The sequence below is a fragment of the Pelophylax lessonae genome (genome assembly GCF_965119305.1).
Source record: "Pelophylax lessonae genome assembly, chromosome: 5".
In the NCBI taxonomy this organism is placed as follows: Eukaryota; Metazoa; Chordata; class Amphibia; order Anura; family Ranidae; genus Pelophylax; species Pelophylax lessonae.
In genome coordinates this window covers 346,264,160-346,279,680 of record NC_138772.1, presented here as the reverse complement: position 1 = coordinate 346,279,680, position 15,521 = coordinate 346,264,160, and the positions used below count along the sequence as shown (strand labels likewise).

General features: G+C 45.7%; 1 protein-coding gene across 2 annotated transcripts in view; it reads left to right on the top strand.

Moving 5' to 3' along the window:
• Positions 1-6,319: 6,319 nt before the first annotated feature.
• Positions 6,320-15,521, top strand: part of MBOAT1 (membrane bound glycerophospholipid O-acyltransferase 1) — a 117,523-nt gene continuing 108,321 nt past the window's right edge. The window contains exon 1 of one of the 2 annotated variants that reach the window (XM_082259317.1): positions 6,320-6,520. In XM_082259317.1, coding sequence (XP_082115443.1) covers positions 6,437-6,520 — 84 coding nt within the window. In that variant the 5' untranslated portion in view covers positions 6,320-6,436. The remainder of the gene's footprint in view (positions 6,521-15,521) is intronic. The other variant, XM_082259318.1, reaches the window with a different exon arrangement.

Genomic DNA, 15,521 nt, shown 5'->3' with positions numbered 1-15,521 from the left:
ACAGGTACTCGAGTACTCTGGGCTGGAGACAGGTACTCGGGTACTCTGCTGGTCTGCAGATAGCTACTCGGGTACTCTGGGCTGCAGATAGGTACTCTGGTACTCTGATGAGCTACAGGGGAGATAGGTACTCTGATGGGCACCAGATAGGTATTCAGGTACTCTGATGGGCTGGATACAGGTACTCGTGTACTTTGATGGGCTGGAGACAGGTACTCGGGTACTTTATTGGGCTGCAGATATGTACTCAGGTACCCTGATGGGCTGGAGACAGGTACTCAGGTACTCTGATGGGCTGAAGATAGGTACTCAAGTAGTCTGAAGGGCTGGAGACAGGTACTCAGATGACAGGTACTTGGGTACTCTGATGTGCTAGAGACAGGTCCTCGGGTAATCTGATGGGCTGCATATAGGTACTGGGGCACTCTGGGCTGGAGACAGGTACTCGAGTACTCTGGGCTGGAGACAGGTACTCGGGTACTCTGCTGGTCTGCAGATAGCTACTCGGGTACTCTGGGCTGCAGATAGGTACTCTGGTACTCTGATGGGCTGCAGGGTGATAGGTACTCTGATGGGCACCAGATAGGTATTCAGGTACTCTGATGGGCTGGAGACAGGTACTCGTGTACTTTTATGGGCTGGAGACAGGTACTCGGGTACTTTATTGGGCTGCAGATATGTACTCAGGTACCCTGATGGGCTGGAGACAGGTACTCAGGTACTCTGATGGGCTGAAGATAGGTACTCAGGTACTCTGAAGGGCTGGAGACAGGTACTCAGGTGACAGGTACTCGGGTACTCTGATGGGCTGGTGACCTGTGTTCCTAAAAAAGAGGAACACAGGATCCCTGTGTTCATAACTGACAGAATAGTGGTCTGCCATGTTTACAACAGCAGACTGCAAATACACACTGATTGCCCACCAATAAAGAGGACCTGTCACCAGCCCATCAAAGTACCTGTCACCATCCCGCCCATCAAAGTACCTGTCACCAGCCCATCAAAGTACCTGTCACCAGCCCGCCCATCAAAGTACCTGTCATGTCACCAGCCCATCAAAATACCAGTAACCAGCCCGCCCATCAAAGTACCTGTCACCAGCCCATCAAAGTACCTGTGACCAGCCCACCCATCAAAGTACCTGTCACCAGCCCGCCCATCAAAGTACCTGTCACCAGCCCATCAAAGTATATGTAGGGCGGTTCGCGGGAGTGATTCTAGGAGCGCGCCCCTATTCGCCAGCAGGGAAACTGATTCATGGGGCCGGTGGCACGATTGCGGCCGGGCACCTGCGATTACTCCCGTGGAGAGAGAACGGGGGTCTGCTGTTGTAAAAACAGCAGACCGGTGTTCTTTCAGGAATCAATACAGGGCTCCTGTGTTCCTCTTATTTAGGAACACAGGTTTCTGTGTTGATTCCACAAGCCCATCCCCCTCACAGTTAGAAACCCCCCCCCAGCCATACATTTAATCCTTGGTTCGCCCTTGGGCTCACATTTAACCCTTTGATCACCCCTAGGTTAAACCCTTCCCTGCCAGTGTCATTAACACAGTAACAGTGCATATTTTTAGTGTCACTGGTCCCCCAGTCAGTTAGGGGTCCGATCTGTCTGCCTCAATGTCGCAGGCCCGCTAAAAATCACTGATCGCGGCCATTACTATTAAAATAAATTTTAAAAAATGACATAAATCTTTCCCCTAATTTGTAGACACGAAAACTTTTGCATAAACCAATCAAAGTACGCTTATTATTTTACCAAAAATATGTAGCAGAATACAAATTGGCCTAAAATTATGAAAAAATTTGATTTTTAAATTTTGTTTTTATTGGGAATGTTATATAGCAGAAAGTGAAAAAGTTTTTTTTTCAGTGTTGTCACTCTTTTTTTGTTTATAGCACAAAAAAAAAAAATTGCAGAGGTGATCAAATACCACCAAAAGAAAATCTCTCTTTGTGGGAAAAAAGGATATCAATTTTATTTGGGTACATCATCGCACAACCGCGCAATTGTCAGGTAAAGTAACGAAGGCCCGAATCACAAAAAATGGCCTGGTCATTAAGAGGGTAAAACCTTCCGGGCTAGAAGTGGGTAAACAAAAATTGTTATGGTATCGTACGGGAAAAATGTTCCCTTTGCCTCTCGTGTGAGCTCTCGAAAAGAGCAGTATACTAACGATCAGATTATTGGACGATTGCTCCGAAAGCGGTAGTTTTCCGTCCCATCTTCTGATCGTGTGTATTAGGCTGGCCATAAATGTTCAATATTCTTATACAATTTTCCTTTGGATTTACCAAAAGCCATATAATAGCAGGTCAAAACTAAACAACTTTCAATTGTATCAAATTAGGCAGGCCCTTGCACTACATAGTTTTATGCCTGGTACACACGATCAGATAATCGGACTTATCCTTCGCATTTTGTTGCATGACACTACTATCGAATTCAACAATGTGTACTAAACATATGATTTTTTTCGTATGATTCTGGAAAAGCTTCCTGGTTGCGTAGCTACTCATCAGATAGTGCAAACAAAAACAATGGCAGCCAGGCTTTTTCCAGGTTATTTTTGTGTTTCTGATCATGCGCGGTCTTTGTCTATCTATTTTTAGTGGACGCATACTGTACTGATTAATCGGATCCGGACCGCCCACCGCCGATTTACTGCGGCAGGGCGGCCCTCCTACGCGAAACGATGTAGGTCTACGTCAGTCATGCGCGCGCCTGCAGCGGGGACTCCAATGCACAGGGCAGGCAGCTCCGATTGCCTCCTGACACCCGTGATCGCTCCCCGCTGAGAGAGAAGAACGGTCAGCTGTTGTAAACACTGCTGACCGTTCTTCTCTCTGAAATGATCACAGAGCTCCTGTGATCCTTCTATATAGGATCACAGGTCTCTGTGATCATTTCACAAACCCAACCCCCATACAGTTAGAAACACGCCCCTAGGTACACATTTAACCCCTTAATCACCCACAGTTAACCCCTTACCTGCCAGTGTCATTATTATAGTAACAGTGTATATTTTTAGCACTGATTACTGTAGCAATGTCACTGGTCCCCCAAAAAGTGTCAAAAATGTCAGTTAGGGGTCCGATCTGTCCGCCACAATGTCACAGTCCCGCTAAAAATCGCGGATCGCCGCCATTACTAGAAAAAAATAAAATAATAAAAATGACATAAATTTTTCCCGTAGTTAGTAGACGCGATAACCTTTGCGCGAACCAATCAAAATACGCTTATTGCGATTTTTTTTTTACCAAAAATTTGTAGCAGAAAACAAATTGGCCTAAAATGCTAAATAATTTAGATTTTTTTATTTTTATTTTGGAAATGTTATATAGCAGAAAGTGAAAAGGACGCAATTTCCGGTTTACGGTCATCGGCACGTCACTTCCATTACGGTGGAACGCACACCGGGACCAAGCGGCCATCCCGAGCGCACACCATGGCCAGGAAGACCACAGACTTGCCATATTGTGTATCTGCCTGATTTTATACATCTAAATGTGAGTTTAAATCTTTTACCTATACTTATTAAAAGTTATATCGGAGTTACACTATTGTGAGCTTCTTTTCTCCACCTATGTACATCGGGTCATTGAGAGTTACTGAAAGCCACAGTTACCTTATCCTTAAGGATTTCTACATCAGGTTCCTTACTGGGACACAAGCTTTGGTGACCCTTTTAGCTATACAGCTTAGGGGTCATCTTAGTCCGGTAAGTTGAACATACAAAGGGGGAGGACCGGCACTACTCACAGCACTGGATTGATTACATGATTTTGCACTTTCCGATTGGCACTCAAGCACTTTTGGGACTTCTTTGGACTTTTTTGTAATTTTTATTTATTGGACTATCACTACATAAGTTTGCATATATTAGACTGGCACTATTTATCTTTCACGTAATCATTTATGCAACCCCGTAGTGGGGGATACCACAGAATATTATTTGTACACGAATTGCACGTTGCACTTTAATATTATTTATCAATTAGTGGTATTTATTATTTATTATTGATTACCTCTTTGCGCTGGAATTTGGCACTGTAGAAAGTGAAAAATATTGTTTTTTTCCAGAATTGTTGCTCTTTTTTGTTTATAGCGCAAAAAATAAAAATCTCAGAGGTGATCAAATACCACCAAAAGAAAGCTCTATTTGTGGGGAAAAAAATACATAAATTTTTGTTTGGGTACAGCGTTGCACGACCTTGCAATTGTCTGTTAAAATAACGCAGTGCCGAATTACAAAATATGGCCTGGTCATTAAAAGTGGAACGCCGCTGATCTGCTCCCCCTCCCCATTTGGCACCTTTCAGGGGGAGGGGGGAACGGGTACCTGTTTTTGACAAGTACCCTTCCCCACTTCCTGGGAGACAGTGCTGCAGCGCTGTCCCTCGGAAGTTCGGCCCCCACCTTTTTCCTCCGCCGCTGGGCCAATTACAAAGCGCAGCGCGCGCTTTGCGCATGCGCAGTAGGGAACCAGCAGTGAAGCCGAAAAGGCTTCACTGCCGGGTTCCCTTACCCTGGATAGCGGCGGCGGCACCCGGGAGCCGATACATAAATTGGCTTCGGGTGCCGACATCGCGGGCTCCCTGGACAGGTAAGTTCTAATATTTAAAAGTCAGCAGCTACAGTATTTGTACCTGCTGACTTTTAATTTTTTAAGGGGGGTGGAACTCCGCTTTAAGGGGGAAAATATTCCGGTCCAGAAGTGGTTAAACGATTGTCGTTCGCTAGGCTATCGTACAACTAAAGTTTTCGTGTTTGTCCCTTCGGATTTTATTGGACGAAATGTCATGATCGTCTGTTGAAAGCTGTGTACTAACGATCAGATTATCATGCGATTAATTCGAAAGCTACTTTTTTCGCGCGATTATCTGATCGTGTGTATGAGGCATACGGTGAATCTAAAGGAAAATTGTACATGTATGGCCACCCTTAACCACTTGCCGACTGCCTAACGACTATTTACGTTGGCAGTCAGCCCCTCACATGCAAAGCGACGTAGGTATACGTTGCTAGCCTGTGAGGCTCTAGAGAGCGAGCGCGCGCCGCCGGAGGCGCTCTCCCGCTCGCTCACAGCCCCCCCCGCGCGTGTGAGCGGCGGACTTGCGATCGTTGGTTACACCGGGAGAAAGGCAGGCGGCTAGTGTAAACAAAGCCGCCTGTCATTCTCCCCTGTGTAACAGCAGAGATCATACGGTCCTGCTATGTAGGACCGTAGATCTCTGCTGTTACATGAAAAGCCACATCCAATCACAGTAAGAAGCACGCCTCTAGGGACACACTTAACCCCTCCTTCTCAAATAAAGTTAACCCCTTCCCTGCCAGTGTCATTTTTACAGTAACAGTGCATATGTATAGCACTGATTACTGTAGTAATGTCACTGGTAACCCCAAAAGTGTCAAAAATGTCAGTCAAGGGTCTGATCTGTCCGCCGCAATGTCGCAGTCCGGCAAAAAAATCGCAGATCGGCGCCATTACTCGTTAAAAAAAAAAACCAATAAAAATTACAAAAATCTTTCCCTTAGATAGTAAACGCGATAACTTTTGCGCAAACCAATCAAAATACGCTTTTTGCGATTTTTTTTTTTTACCAAACATATGTAGCAGAAAACAAATTGGCCTAAAATGTTAAAAAAATTTAGATTTTTACATTTTTTTGGGGGGAATTGCATATAAAAAAATGTGAAAAATATTGTTATTTTTGCAAACTTGTCGCTCTTTTTTTGTTTATAGCGCATGATCAAAAAATCGCACAGGTGATCAAATACCACCAAAAGAAAGCTCTGTTTGTGGGGAAAAAAGGACGTCAAATTCGTTTAGGTACAGCGTCGCACGACCGCGCAATTGTCCGTTAAAATCACGCAGTGCCGAATCGCAAACTAGGCCCTGGTCAGGAAGGGGGTAAAATCTTCCGGGGCTTAGTGGATACACACTATACAATTTTCTTTACATTTTTTCCTTTAGATTTACCAAAACCATATAATATGAGGTCAAACCCAAACACTTTCAATGTGTATAGTGTGTATCCAGCTTTAGGCATCAGTCCTGCTTTATTTTATTCAGCATGCACACAGGGTAAATCAGCCCCATATGTTCTATGCATTATGGGAAATACTTTGGTTCCTTCTTCTATAGTATGTGGCTATTTTTATGTTCCATCATTACACTGAAAAACCAGCTCATCCAGCTCCCCCACTCACAGACCTCTCACCCTGCTCTGCCATCACCCTGACACCGCCCAGCGGACACACCCAAACCACTTTAGCTAGTTGTGATTGGTGAGCCGTAGTGAGTGGGCGGGGCGGTGTGCTGCCAGAGATACGATGTGTTTGGTTTCCTGGGTGTGTGGCTGTGTACACATGTACCGGCTCTAGTCCGGCCGTTCCCTGTGTTATCTGTCACAGGGATGCTGCATGGGTGACCGATGGCGGCTACCATGTTCCCCCGACCTACAGGGTCCACCCTACTACTGCCTGTCAGCGATCGGCTCCACATGCCTCTGGAACAGGTGAGTGCACTGATGATGGACACACTACTTCCTCACTCTCCTCTACTGTTACTGTACATGGGATCGGTGCCTGCTCACTGCACTTCCCATTTACTGTGCTTTACATTGCATCTGTCTGTAGCCAATGAATGACAAGGCATGGGCGCCTTCATCAAAATTACTTAACGATCGTTTAGCCCTGCGTTCGCTTTGAAATCGTGCGGTTTCACGTGAAATCGCACAATTTCAAAGCTGCATCTCAGTGCGACTTTGAAGACATCTGCGCGGCTTCATGCACAGCAGCACAGCTGTCTATTGGAGTCGCACCCAAAATAGCCAAAAGTAGCGATTTTACTACTTTTTTTTAAATCGACGCAGCAACGTGAAGTCGGCGTCGTATCAGTTTGAACACTGCCGTTGCTGGCAATAGAATGCGACTTGTCATGCGACAATTGTTATGGATGATATGTTTCTTTAAATGCAACTCTATGGTGCATCTCTGTTGTACTACTTCCTGTGTTGTGTTTCCTTTTCCTGTTGGTTTACTTCAGTAAAGCATGGCTTCTGTACAGTAATGGCTTGTGCTGTCTCCTTCCATATATCACATCAAACATGGTGTCAGAAGATTTCTGGATCCATACTCCTTCTACACATTTGATGCTGAGAGCCTGCTAGCCTTGATGTGAGTGTTCTTAGACCTGATTGTGCTTTCTAACACTTGCAGTCCTGTCCTGGATACTGAGTATTTGCAGCAAGGAGAACAGCATCATGGCAGCTAACAGCATTCCACTGCCTGAGACAATGAGGGTGAGTGGAGATGTCAGCAGTAACTGGGACAATTTCAGGGCTGAATTTGAGGACTACTCCCTAGCCACAGGGATGAATGAGAAGCCTGCAGCAGTGCAAGCAGCCACACTGAGGAGGGTGATGGGCAGTGAATGCCTCCATGTGTACAAGCATAATCTGAACCTCACAGAGGAGGAAAAGAGTGACACCAAAACCATTCTGAATGCATTGGAAGCTTTCTTCAGACCCTCTAGAAATGTAATTTATGAAAGATATATATTTGGCTGCTGTGAGCAAGAAGACTGTGAATCAATAGACAGGTTTGTCACACGGCTAAGAGAAAAAGCTGCAAGCTGTGAGTATGGCTCTCTGAGAGATGAACTTATTCGTGATAAAATAGTTTTGGGTATCACCAGTGAAAGCACACGTCGCCACCTGCTGAGGAAACATGATTTAGATCTACATACAGCAATTGAGATATGTCGCACTGCAGAAATTACTGACAAACATATGAAAGCTATGGAGCAGGATAAACTGGTTGACAATATCCATGCAGCCTCTAAACAACAGCAAAACTTCAGAAACCACCAGCATAAGTTTCAGCACAAGGGTCACCTACACAACTCACCTGGGAGGAAGCCTGCATCATGCAAGTATTGCGGCAATGTGCATGTACAAAAGAAAGAAAAGTGTCCTGCATATGGGAAAATTTGTACTGCATGTGGTAAACCAAATCACTTTGCAAGGGTGTGTCTCTCCAGTAAAATGGAAGCAAGGAAGCTGCACATAATTGAGCAAATATCCGATCCGGAGGACGCACACCTGCTTAGCACTGATATGGTTTACTCCTCAGAATGCATTGGTGCTGTAAACACAAAGGGCAAAAAATGGTTTGTAAACCTCAGATTAAACAATATAATCCAACCATGCCAGCTGGACTCGGGTGCAACGTGTGATGTCATGAGTATAAAGGACAAAATGAAACTGGCACCCAGAACACCCCTTCAGCCTAGTAGCACCAAACTAAAATTGTATTCAGGGGAACTAATGGAATCATTGGGGCTATTCCAAACAGAATGCAGCATACGTGATTGTATACACAAACTGAACTTTGAGATTGTAGACGCGGATCAGCAACCTCTATTATCGGGTTCAACATGTGAGCGCCTTGGACTGATGCTGTTCACCATTCCTGCTGAGCTACATAATGTGGATAAGCAGCCTGCAAAATCTCTGACTAGGCCACTGACAAAACAGCAAATTCTTCACGCCTACAGTGATGTGTTTGAGGGCCCGATAGTCTCTGTTCCAGGAGAGGTTCGTTTTGAACTGGATCCTACCATTCAACCTGTACAATGTGCCCCTCGCAATGTGCCTATCGCCATTAAGCCACAGGTTAAAGCTCAACTAGATAAATATGAAGCTGAAGGACATCTAACTTCAGTATCAGAGCCTACAGATTGGATCAGTAACATGGTCGTTATCAGAAAGCCTGAGAAGATCAGAATATGCATTGATCCCAAGTTTCTGAATATGGCCCTGAAACGGTCACACTACTTAATGCCAACGCTCGATGATATTTTGCACAAACTTCCTAAAGCGCGTGTCTTCACACTTGTTGATGCTAGAGATGCCTTTTTGCAGTGCAAACTGGATGAAAGGAGTAGCTACATGACCACGTTCTGGACTCCTTGGGGCAGAAAGAGATGGCTCAAACTACCATTTGGAGTCTCTGTAGCACCTGAGGTATACCAGCGAAAGCAGCATGAACTATTAGGTGGTCTTCATGGAATTGAGCCAATAGCTGATGACATTCTTATAGTTGGCTGCGGTAATACTGATAAGGAGGCTGAGCATGACCATGATGAAAAGTTAATAGCGCTACTGGATCGTTGTCGGCAGGTGATGCTGAGGCTTAGTGTAAAGAAATTGCAGTTCAAGGTGGGAGAAGTTCGTTTCCATGGACATATCCTGTCTTCACAAGGCTTAAAAGCTGACCCGGATAAGATTAAAGCCATTGTGGACATGCCACTGCCTGCTGATGCCAAAGCGGTACAGAGATTTATTGGCTTTGTTACATACCTGGCAAAATTCCTCCCACACTTATCTGAGGTGTGTGAGCCATTACGACGACTTCTGGACAAAGATGCAGTTTGGCACTGGCTTCCCAAGCATGACCAGGCAGTAGAGGACATAAAACGCTTGGTCACCTCTGCCCCAGTGTTAAAATACTATGATGTCACAAAGCCTGTTACGATACAAAGTGACTCCAGTAAAAATGGTCTAGGTTGTTGCCTTTTGCAGAAAGGTCAACCAGTTGCATATGCATCCAGAGCTCTTTCATCAGCTGAGCAAAATTATGCTCAAATTGAGAAGGAATGTTTAAGCATTGTATTTGCTTGCCAGCGTTTCCATCATTATCTTTATGGAAGGGATTCAATTACAGCTGAAACTGATCACAAACCTCTGATAACCATATTCAAAAAGCCCCTTTTGTGTGCTCCCAAGCGTTTGCAGAGCATGATGCTTACATTGCAGCATTACAACCTCAATGTTGTCTACAAGCCAGGATGTGATATGTATATCAGCGATACCCTGAGCAGAGCTACGTCAGATGATGTGGCACCTGGAGGTGAGCATGAGCATCGTACAATTTGTCTGCTGCAACGGGAACAAAATTTCTTTGCTGATATCAATCAAGCGGACTATCTTAATGTCACAGATCAGCGATTACATCAACTCATACAGCACACTGACAGTGATGCAACTTTACAAGCTTTGAAGTCTATTGTTTTGAGTGGGTGGCCGGATGTAAAAGAGGCAGTACCTGGAATTGTAAGGGAATATTGGTCCTTTAGAGATGAGATCAGCATACAAAATGGTATCTTGTACAAAGGTCCAAGAGTCATCGTGCCAAAGTCACTGAGAGCAGAAATGTTATTGCGCATACACTCCAGCCATATTGGTGGTGAAGCATGCTATCGACAAGCTCGTGATACCCTTTACTGGCCCAACATGCATGGTGAGATCAAAGACTTTGTCAGTAATTGTCCCACCTGCAATGAATATGCCCACTTACAACAAAAAGAAACCATGATGTCACATGAGATACCTACACGTCCGTGGCAGATTATCAGTATGGACTTATTCAACTACGCAGGCAAGGAATACCTGCTATTAGTTGATCATTATTCAGACTTCTGGGAAATAGACCTTCTTCCCGACTTATCCACGGAATCTACAATTAAGAGGTGCAAGGCACAGTTTGCACGTCATGGCCAACCAGATACAGTGATCTCCGACAATGGCCCTCAATTTGCAAGCCTACAATTCAGAAAATTTGCTACTGAATGGGAGTTTGAGCATGTTACCTCCTCACCCCGTCATCCACAGGCTAATGGCAAAGCAGAATCAGCTGTAAAGATTGTTAAAAATTTATGCAAGAAAGCACAAAGTGATGGTAAAGACCCATGGAAAGCCATTTTACATTGGAGAAACACTCCAACTGAAGGCATGGATAGTAGTCCGGCACAAAGACTTATGTCAAGGAGATTGAAGACCTCCTTACCAGTAGCAAATAGGCTGCTTGAACCCGCTGTCATACAAGGTGTCCCAGAAAAATTAAGGATTAAGAGACAAGTGTCTAAGGCACGATATGACACGTCGGCCAGAGATTTGCCAGAATTGAATCTGGGGGAACGAATCCGTATGAAGCCATTGCCTGGCGATCGTACAGGCCGTTGGAGAATAGGTACTTGTCTGCAAAAGGTGGCACCACGCTCCTATCTTGTGGACGTTGACGGTACTCGTTATCGCCGCAATCGAGTGGATTTGAGAGTGGCAGAGCAGCCTGAATCTCAGTATCCCGTTGGTAGTTCAGACTCACCCATTGACAGTGAGGAGTGTACAGAGGCACAGCCTCATACCAGCGGCAATGACAGTTCTGGGCAAGCAAGTATGCCTGACGACCGTCAAGCGCAGAGCATACCAGTACCTGATGAGAGAAGCCCAGTAAATTCAGAGAGGGCTAAAGGAATCCTTGCACAAGGGCCAGTCTTCACCCGTAGTGGTAGATGTTCAAAACCACCTATGAGACTTAACCTATAGAATGTGTTATTACTGTGTCTCTATCGAATTTCACATGTTCATTTATTAATACTAAAAGGGGGAGATGTTATGGATGATATGTTTCTTTAAATGCAACTCTATGGTGCATCTCTGTTGTACTACTTCCTGTGTTGTGTTTCCTTTTCCTGTTGGTTTACTTCAGTAAAGCATGGCTTCTGTACAGTAATGGCTTGTGCTGTCTCCTTCCATATATCACATCAAACAACAATGTGAACGGGAGCTTATGCTAAATACAGCAATCGGCTGCACCCAATCAATTACCTGGCAATTTGACAAAAGTGACAGGTGATTGGTCACCATACTACGATTGATTTAAGTGATCTTAGCAATTTTAGCTTGAAAGTTTAGTTTTATTCAGGACTTTTTTTGCAGGGGAGTGCAGTTCCAGCAATGAATATGCCGGGGGGGTGTCTATCTATTGATGCTGGGGAAGGGTATTACTGCTGGTGGGGGGTCTATTGTTTCTGGGGGGTCCAGTTTTGATGGGAGAGATCTACTGTTCAGGGAGGGGCTAGCGTTGCTAGCTGCTGAAGAGAGACTGTAGATGCTGGAGACTGAGAGATCTATTGTTGCTGGGGGTATTTTCTTGTGGGGTGATCAGTTGTTGCTGGGGGCATTTTCTTGTGGGGTGATCAGTTGTTGCTGGGGGATTTATAGTTGCTGTGAGGGATCAGTTGTTGCTGGGGGATCTATAGTTGCTGTGAGGGATCTAGAGTTGCTGGGGAGATCTGTTGTTGCTAATGGGAATCTATAGTTGCTGAGGAGATCTATACTGTAGTTGATGTGAGGGATCCAGGGCTTTTTTTCAGGTGGAACTCAGTTCCACCACCTTTGACTCAGGCCCTCTGTACTCTGGGTGTAGCGCATCTGTACTCTGCGCTCGGTGTGTAGCGCATCTGTACTCTGCGCTCGGTGTGTAGCGCATCTGAACTCTGCGCTCGGTGTGTAGCGCATCTGAACTCTGCGCTCGGTGTGTAGCGCATCTGAACTCTGCGCTCGGTGTGTAGCGCATCTGAACTCTGCGCTCGGTGTGTAGCGCATCTGAACTCTGCGCTCTGTGTGTAGCGCATCTGAACTCTGCGCTCTGTGTGTAGCGCATCTGAACTCTGCGCTCTGTGTGTAGCGCATCTGTACTCTGCGCTCTGTGTGTAGCGCATCTGAACTCTGCGCTCGGTGTGTAGCGCATCTGAACTCTGCGCTCGGTGTGTAGCGCATCTGTACTCTGCGCTCGGTGTGTAGCGCATCTGAACTCTGCGCTCGGTGTGTAGCGCATCTGAACTCTGCGCTCTGTGTGTAGCGCATCTGAACTCTGCGCTCGGTGTGTAGCGCATCTGTACTCTGCGCTCTGTGTGTAGCGCATCTGAACTCTGCGCTCTGTGTGTAGCGCATCTGAACTCTGCGCTCGGTGTGTAGCGCATCTGTACTCTGCGCTCGGTGTGTAGCGCATCTGAACTCTGCGCTCGGTGTGTAGCGCATCTGAACTCTGCGCTCGGTATGCAGCACGCCCCCAAACTCTGTGTGTAACCTCCCCCAAACTCTGCAATCTGTACATAATGCACTCCTGGTATTAAATGCTCCTTTGAGACCATTCCTCTGTTAGTGAAATTTGGCCACACCCACTGTTTGATAGTTTGGAGGGTGCGTGTGTGTGTGTGGGGGGGAGGATTTTGTGGGGTCGTGGTTGAGTTCCTGTACCAATTTTCACAGGAAAAAAATCCCTGGAGGATCTATAGTTGCTGTGGTGGATCTATAGTTGCTGTGATGGATCTATAGTTGCTGGGGAGGTTTATTGTTGCTGGAGGGATCAATTGTTTCTAAAGGGAATCTATAGCTGATGTGAGGGATCTATTGTTGCGGATGGGGGTCTATTGTTGCTGGCTGCAGGGGACCTATTTTACTGCCTTTCATTAGCAAATTCCATACAGACTACTTACAACCAAAAAACAATACTTTTCTGTAGTCTCTAGGTAAAGTGTAGAACCAAGCAACGGTGCTTAGAGGTGGCTAGGGGGCAGAGACTCAGAAAGGGGAAGTACTTGCCCCTTTTCTCTGGTTTTAATTATTACAGATACTTGTATAGCGCCAACAATCTTACACAGCATTTTACACATATACAGTCACTGGCCCCTTTATTAAGTACACCTTGCCAGTACTGGGTTGGACCCATTTCGCCTTCAGAAATGCCTTAAAGGGGTTGTTAGGGCAGTGCTCCCAATCACTGCCAGCCTCTCTGCTACCATGTAGTATACACTGTATGCCATTTTGTAAAATTCATCTTCTAAATACCTTATTTCTTCTTCTCGATCAGCAGTCACATGACTGCCCACCGGTCTCTTTCTCCGATGTATGTACTTGGGAGGGAGGGGCCGGGATCTCCCTCTGACATTTGCCCGGTGGTCACGTGACCTCCCTCTGTAGTTGTACATCAGAGGAAGAGACCGGCGGGCGATCACATGACCTCCCTCTGTAGCCGTACATTGGAGGAAGAGAGCGGCGGGCGGTCACGTGACCTCCCTCTGTAGTCGTACTTCGGAGGAAGAGACCAGCGGACGGTCATGTGACTGCTGAACGGGGAGAAGAAATAATGTACAGTAAAACCTTGGATTGCGAGCATAATTCGTTCCGGAAACATGCTTGTAATCCAAAGCACTCTTATATCAAAGCGAATTTCATCATAAGAAATAATGGAAACTCAGATGATTCGTTCCACAACCATTTATTCATAAATCCTTCAATTTATAGTCCATATAAAAAGATTATAGCATTGCGATAGGTTGTGTAACCATAAAATGTCCATCCACAAATAGCCGCTTCCATAAGGGGATTAGAAGCAAAATCCAGCAGGAGCTACAGGGTATCAAAGAGAAGAGAGGCGCCTCTAAGTGTAGCAATATGGTTCCATTTAATGAAGGTACAACATTTAGCAACTCACATGGTTGATGAATAAAACAGTCACATCTAAGTATGCAGGCATCCGGGGTAAAGCTGTCCACATAGACTATTTTCTGCACCGCCGGCTGCCAGTCTGTAATCCTGACCGGGAAGACCACCCTGCAGTAAAGCGATCTGAAAGCGAGGGGCATCATGGAAGGGATGACATAGATGTCGGTGCGGAAGATGGTCTATGTGGACAGCTTTACCCCGGATGCCTGCATACTTAGATGTGCCTGTTCCAATCATCAACCATGTGAGTTGCTAAATGTTGTACCTTCATTAAATTTAACCATATTGCTACACTTAGAGGCGCCTCTCTTCTCTTTTATACTCAGCTGTGACTTGAGGCTACTTGCATATCAAGACATCGCAAGTCAAAATTTATTAGAAAATTTTGCAAAGCGCTCTTAAACCAAGTTACTCTCAAACCAAGGTTTTACTGTATTTAGAAGATGAATTTTACAAAACGGCACACAGTGTATACTACATGGGATCCTAGCAGAGGGGCTGGTAGTGATTGGAAACCGTAATGTTTGCACTGCTCGGAACAGTGCTAGAAGGGGAGGGGGCGTCTCACACACAGAGCATACAGGCAGGGAGGGGAGAGGAGGACAGAGCAGGGCTACAGCTGACGGGGGCATGTTCACTGACCACGGTGTCAGGGCTCGTCACCCATGATAAACCGTGGTCAGTGAACAGAGTGGAGGGGGCGTCTCAGACACAGGGCGTACAGGCAGGGAGGGGAGAGGACAGAGCAGGGCTATGGCTGACGGGGGCACGTACACTGACCATCATCAGACCAGGTAACGTTTTTCCAATCTTCTATTGTACAATTTTGGTGAGCCTGTGCGAATTGTAGCCTCAGTTTCCCGATCTTAGCTGACAGGAGTGCCATCCAATGTCGTCTTCTGCTGCTGTAGCCCACCTGCTTTAAGGTTCGATGAATTGTGCATGTAGAGATGGTATTCTGCATACCTTGGTTGTAACAAGTGGTGTTTTAAGTTACTGTTGCCTTTCTATTATCTCAAATCAGTCTGCCCATTCTCCTCTGACATCAACAAGGCACTTTCCCCTAGTGATGGTTGTGTGTGAAAATCCCTGTAGATCAGCAGTTTTTGAAATACTCAGACCAGCCTGTTTGCCACCAACAACCATGCCATGCTCAAAGTCGCTT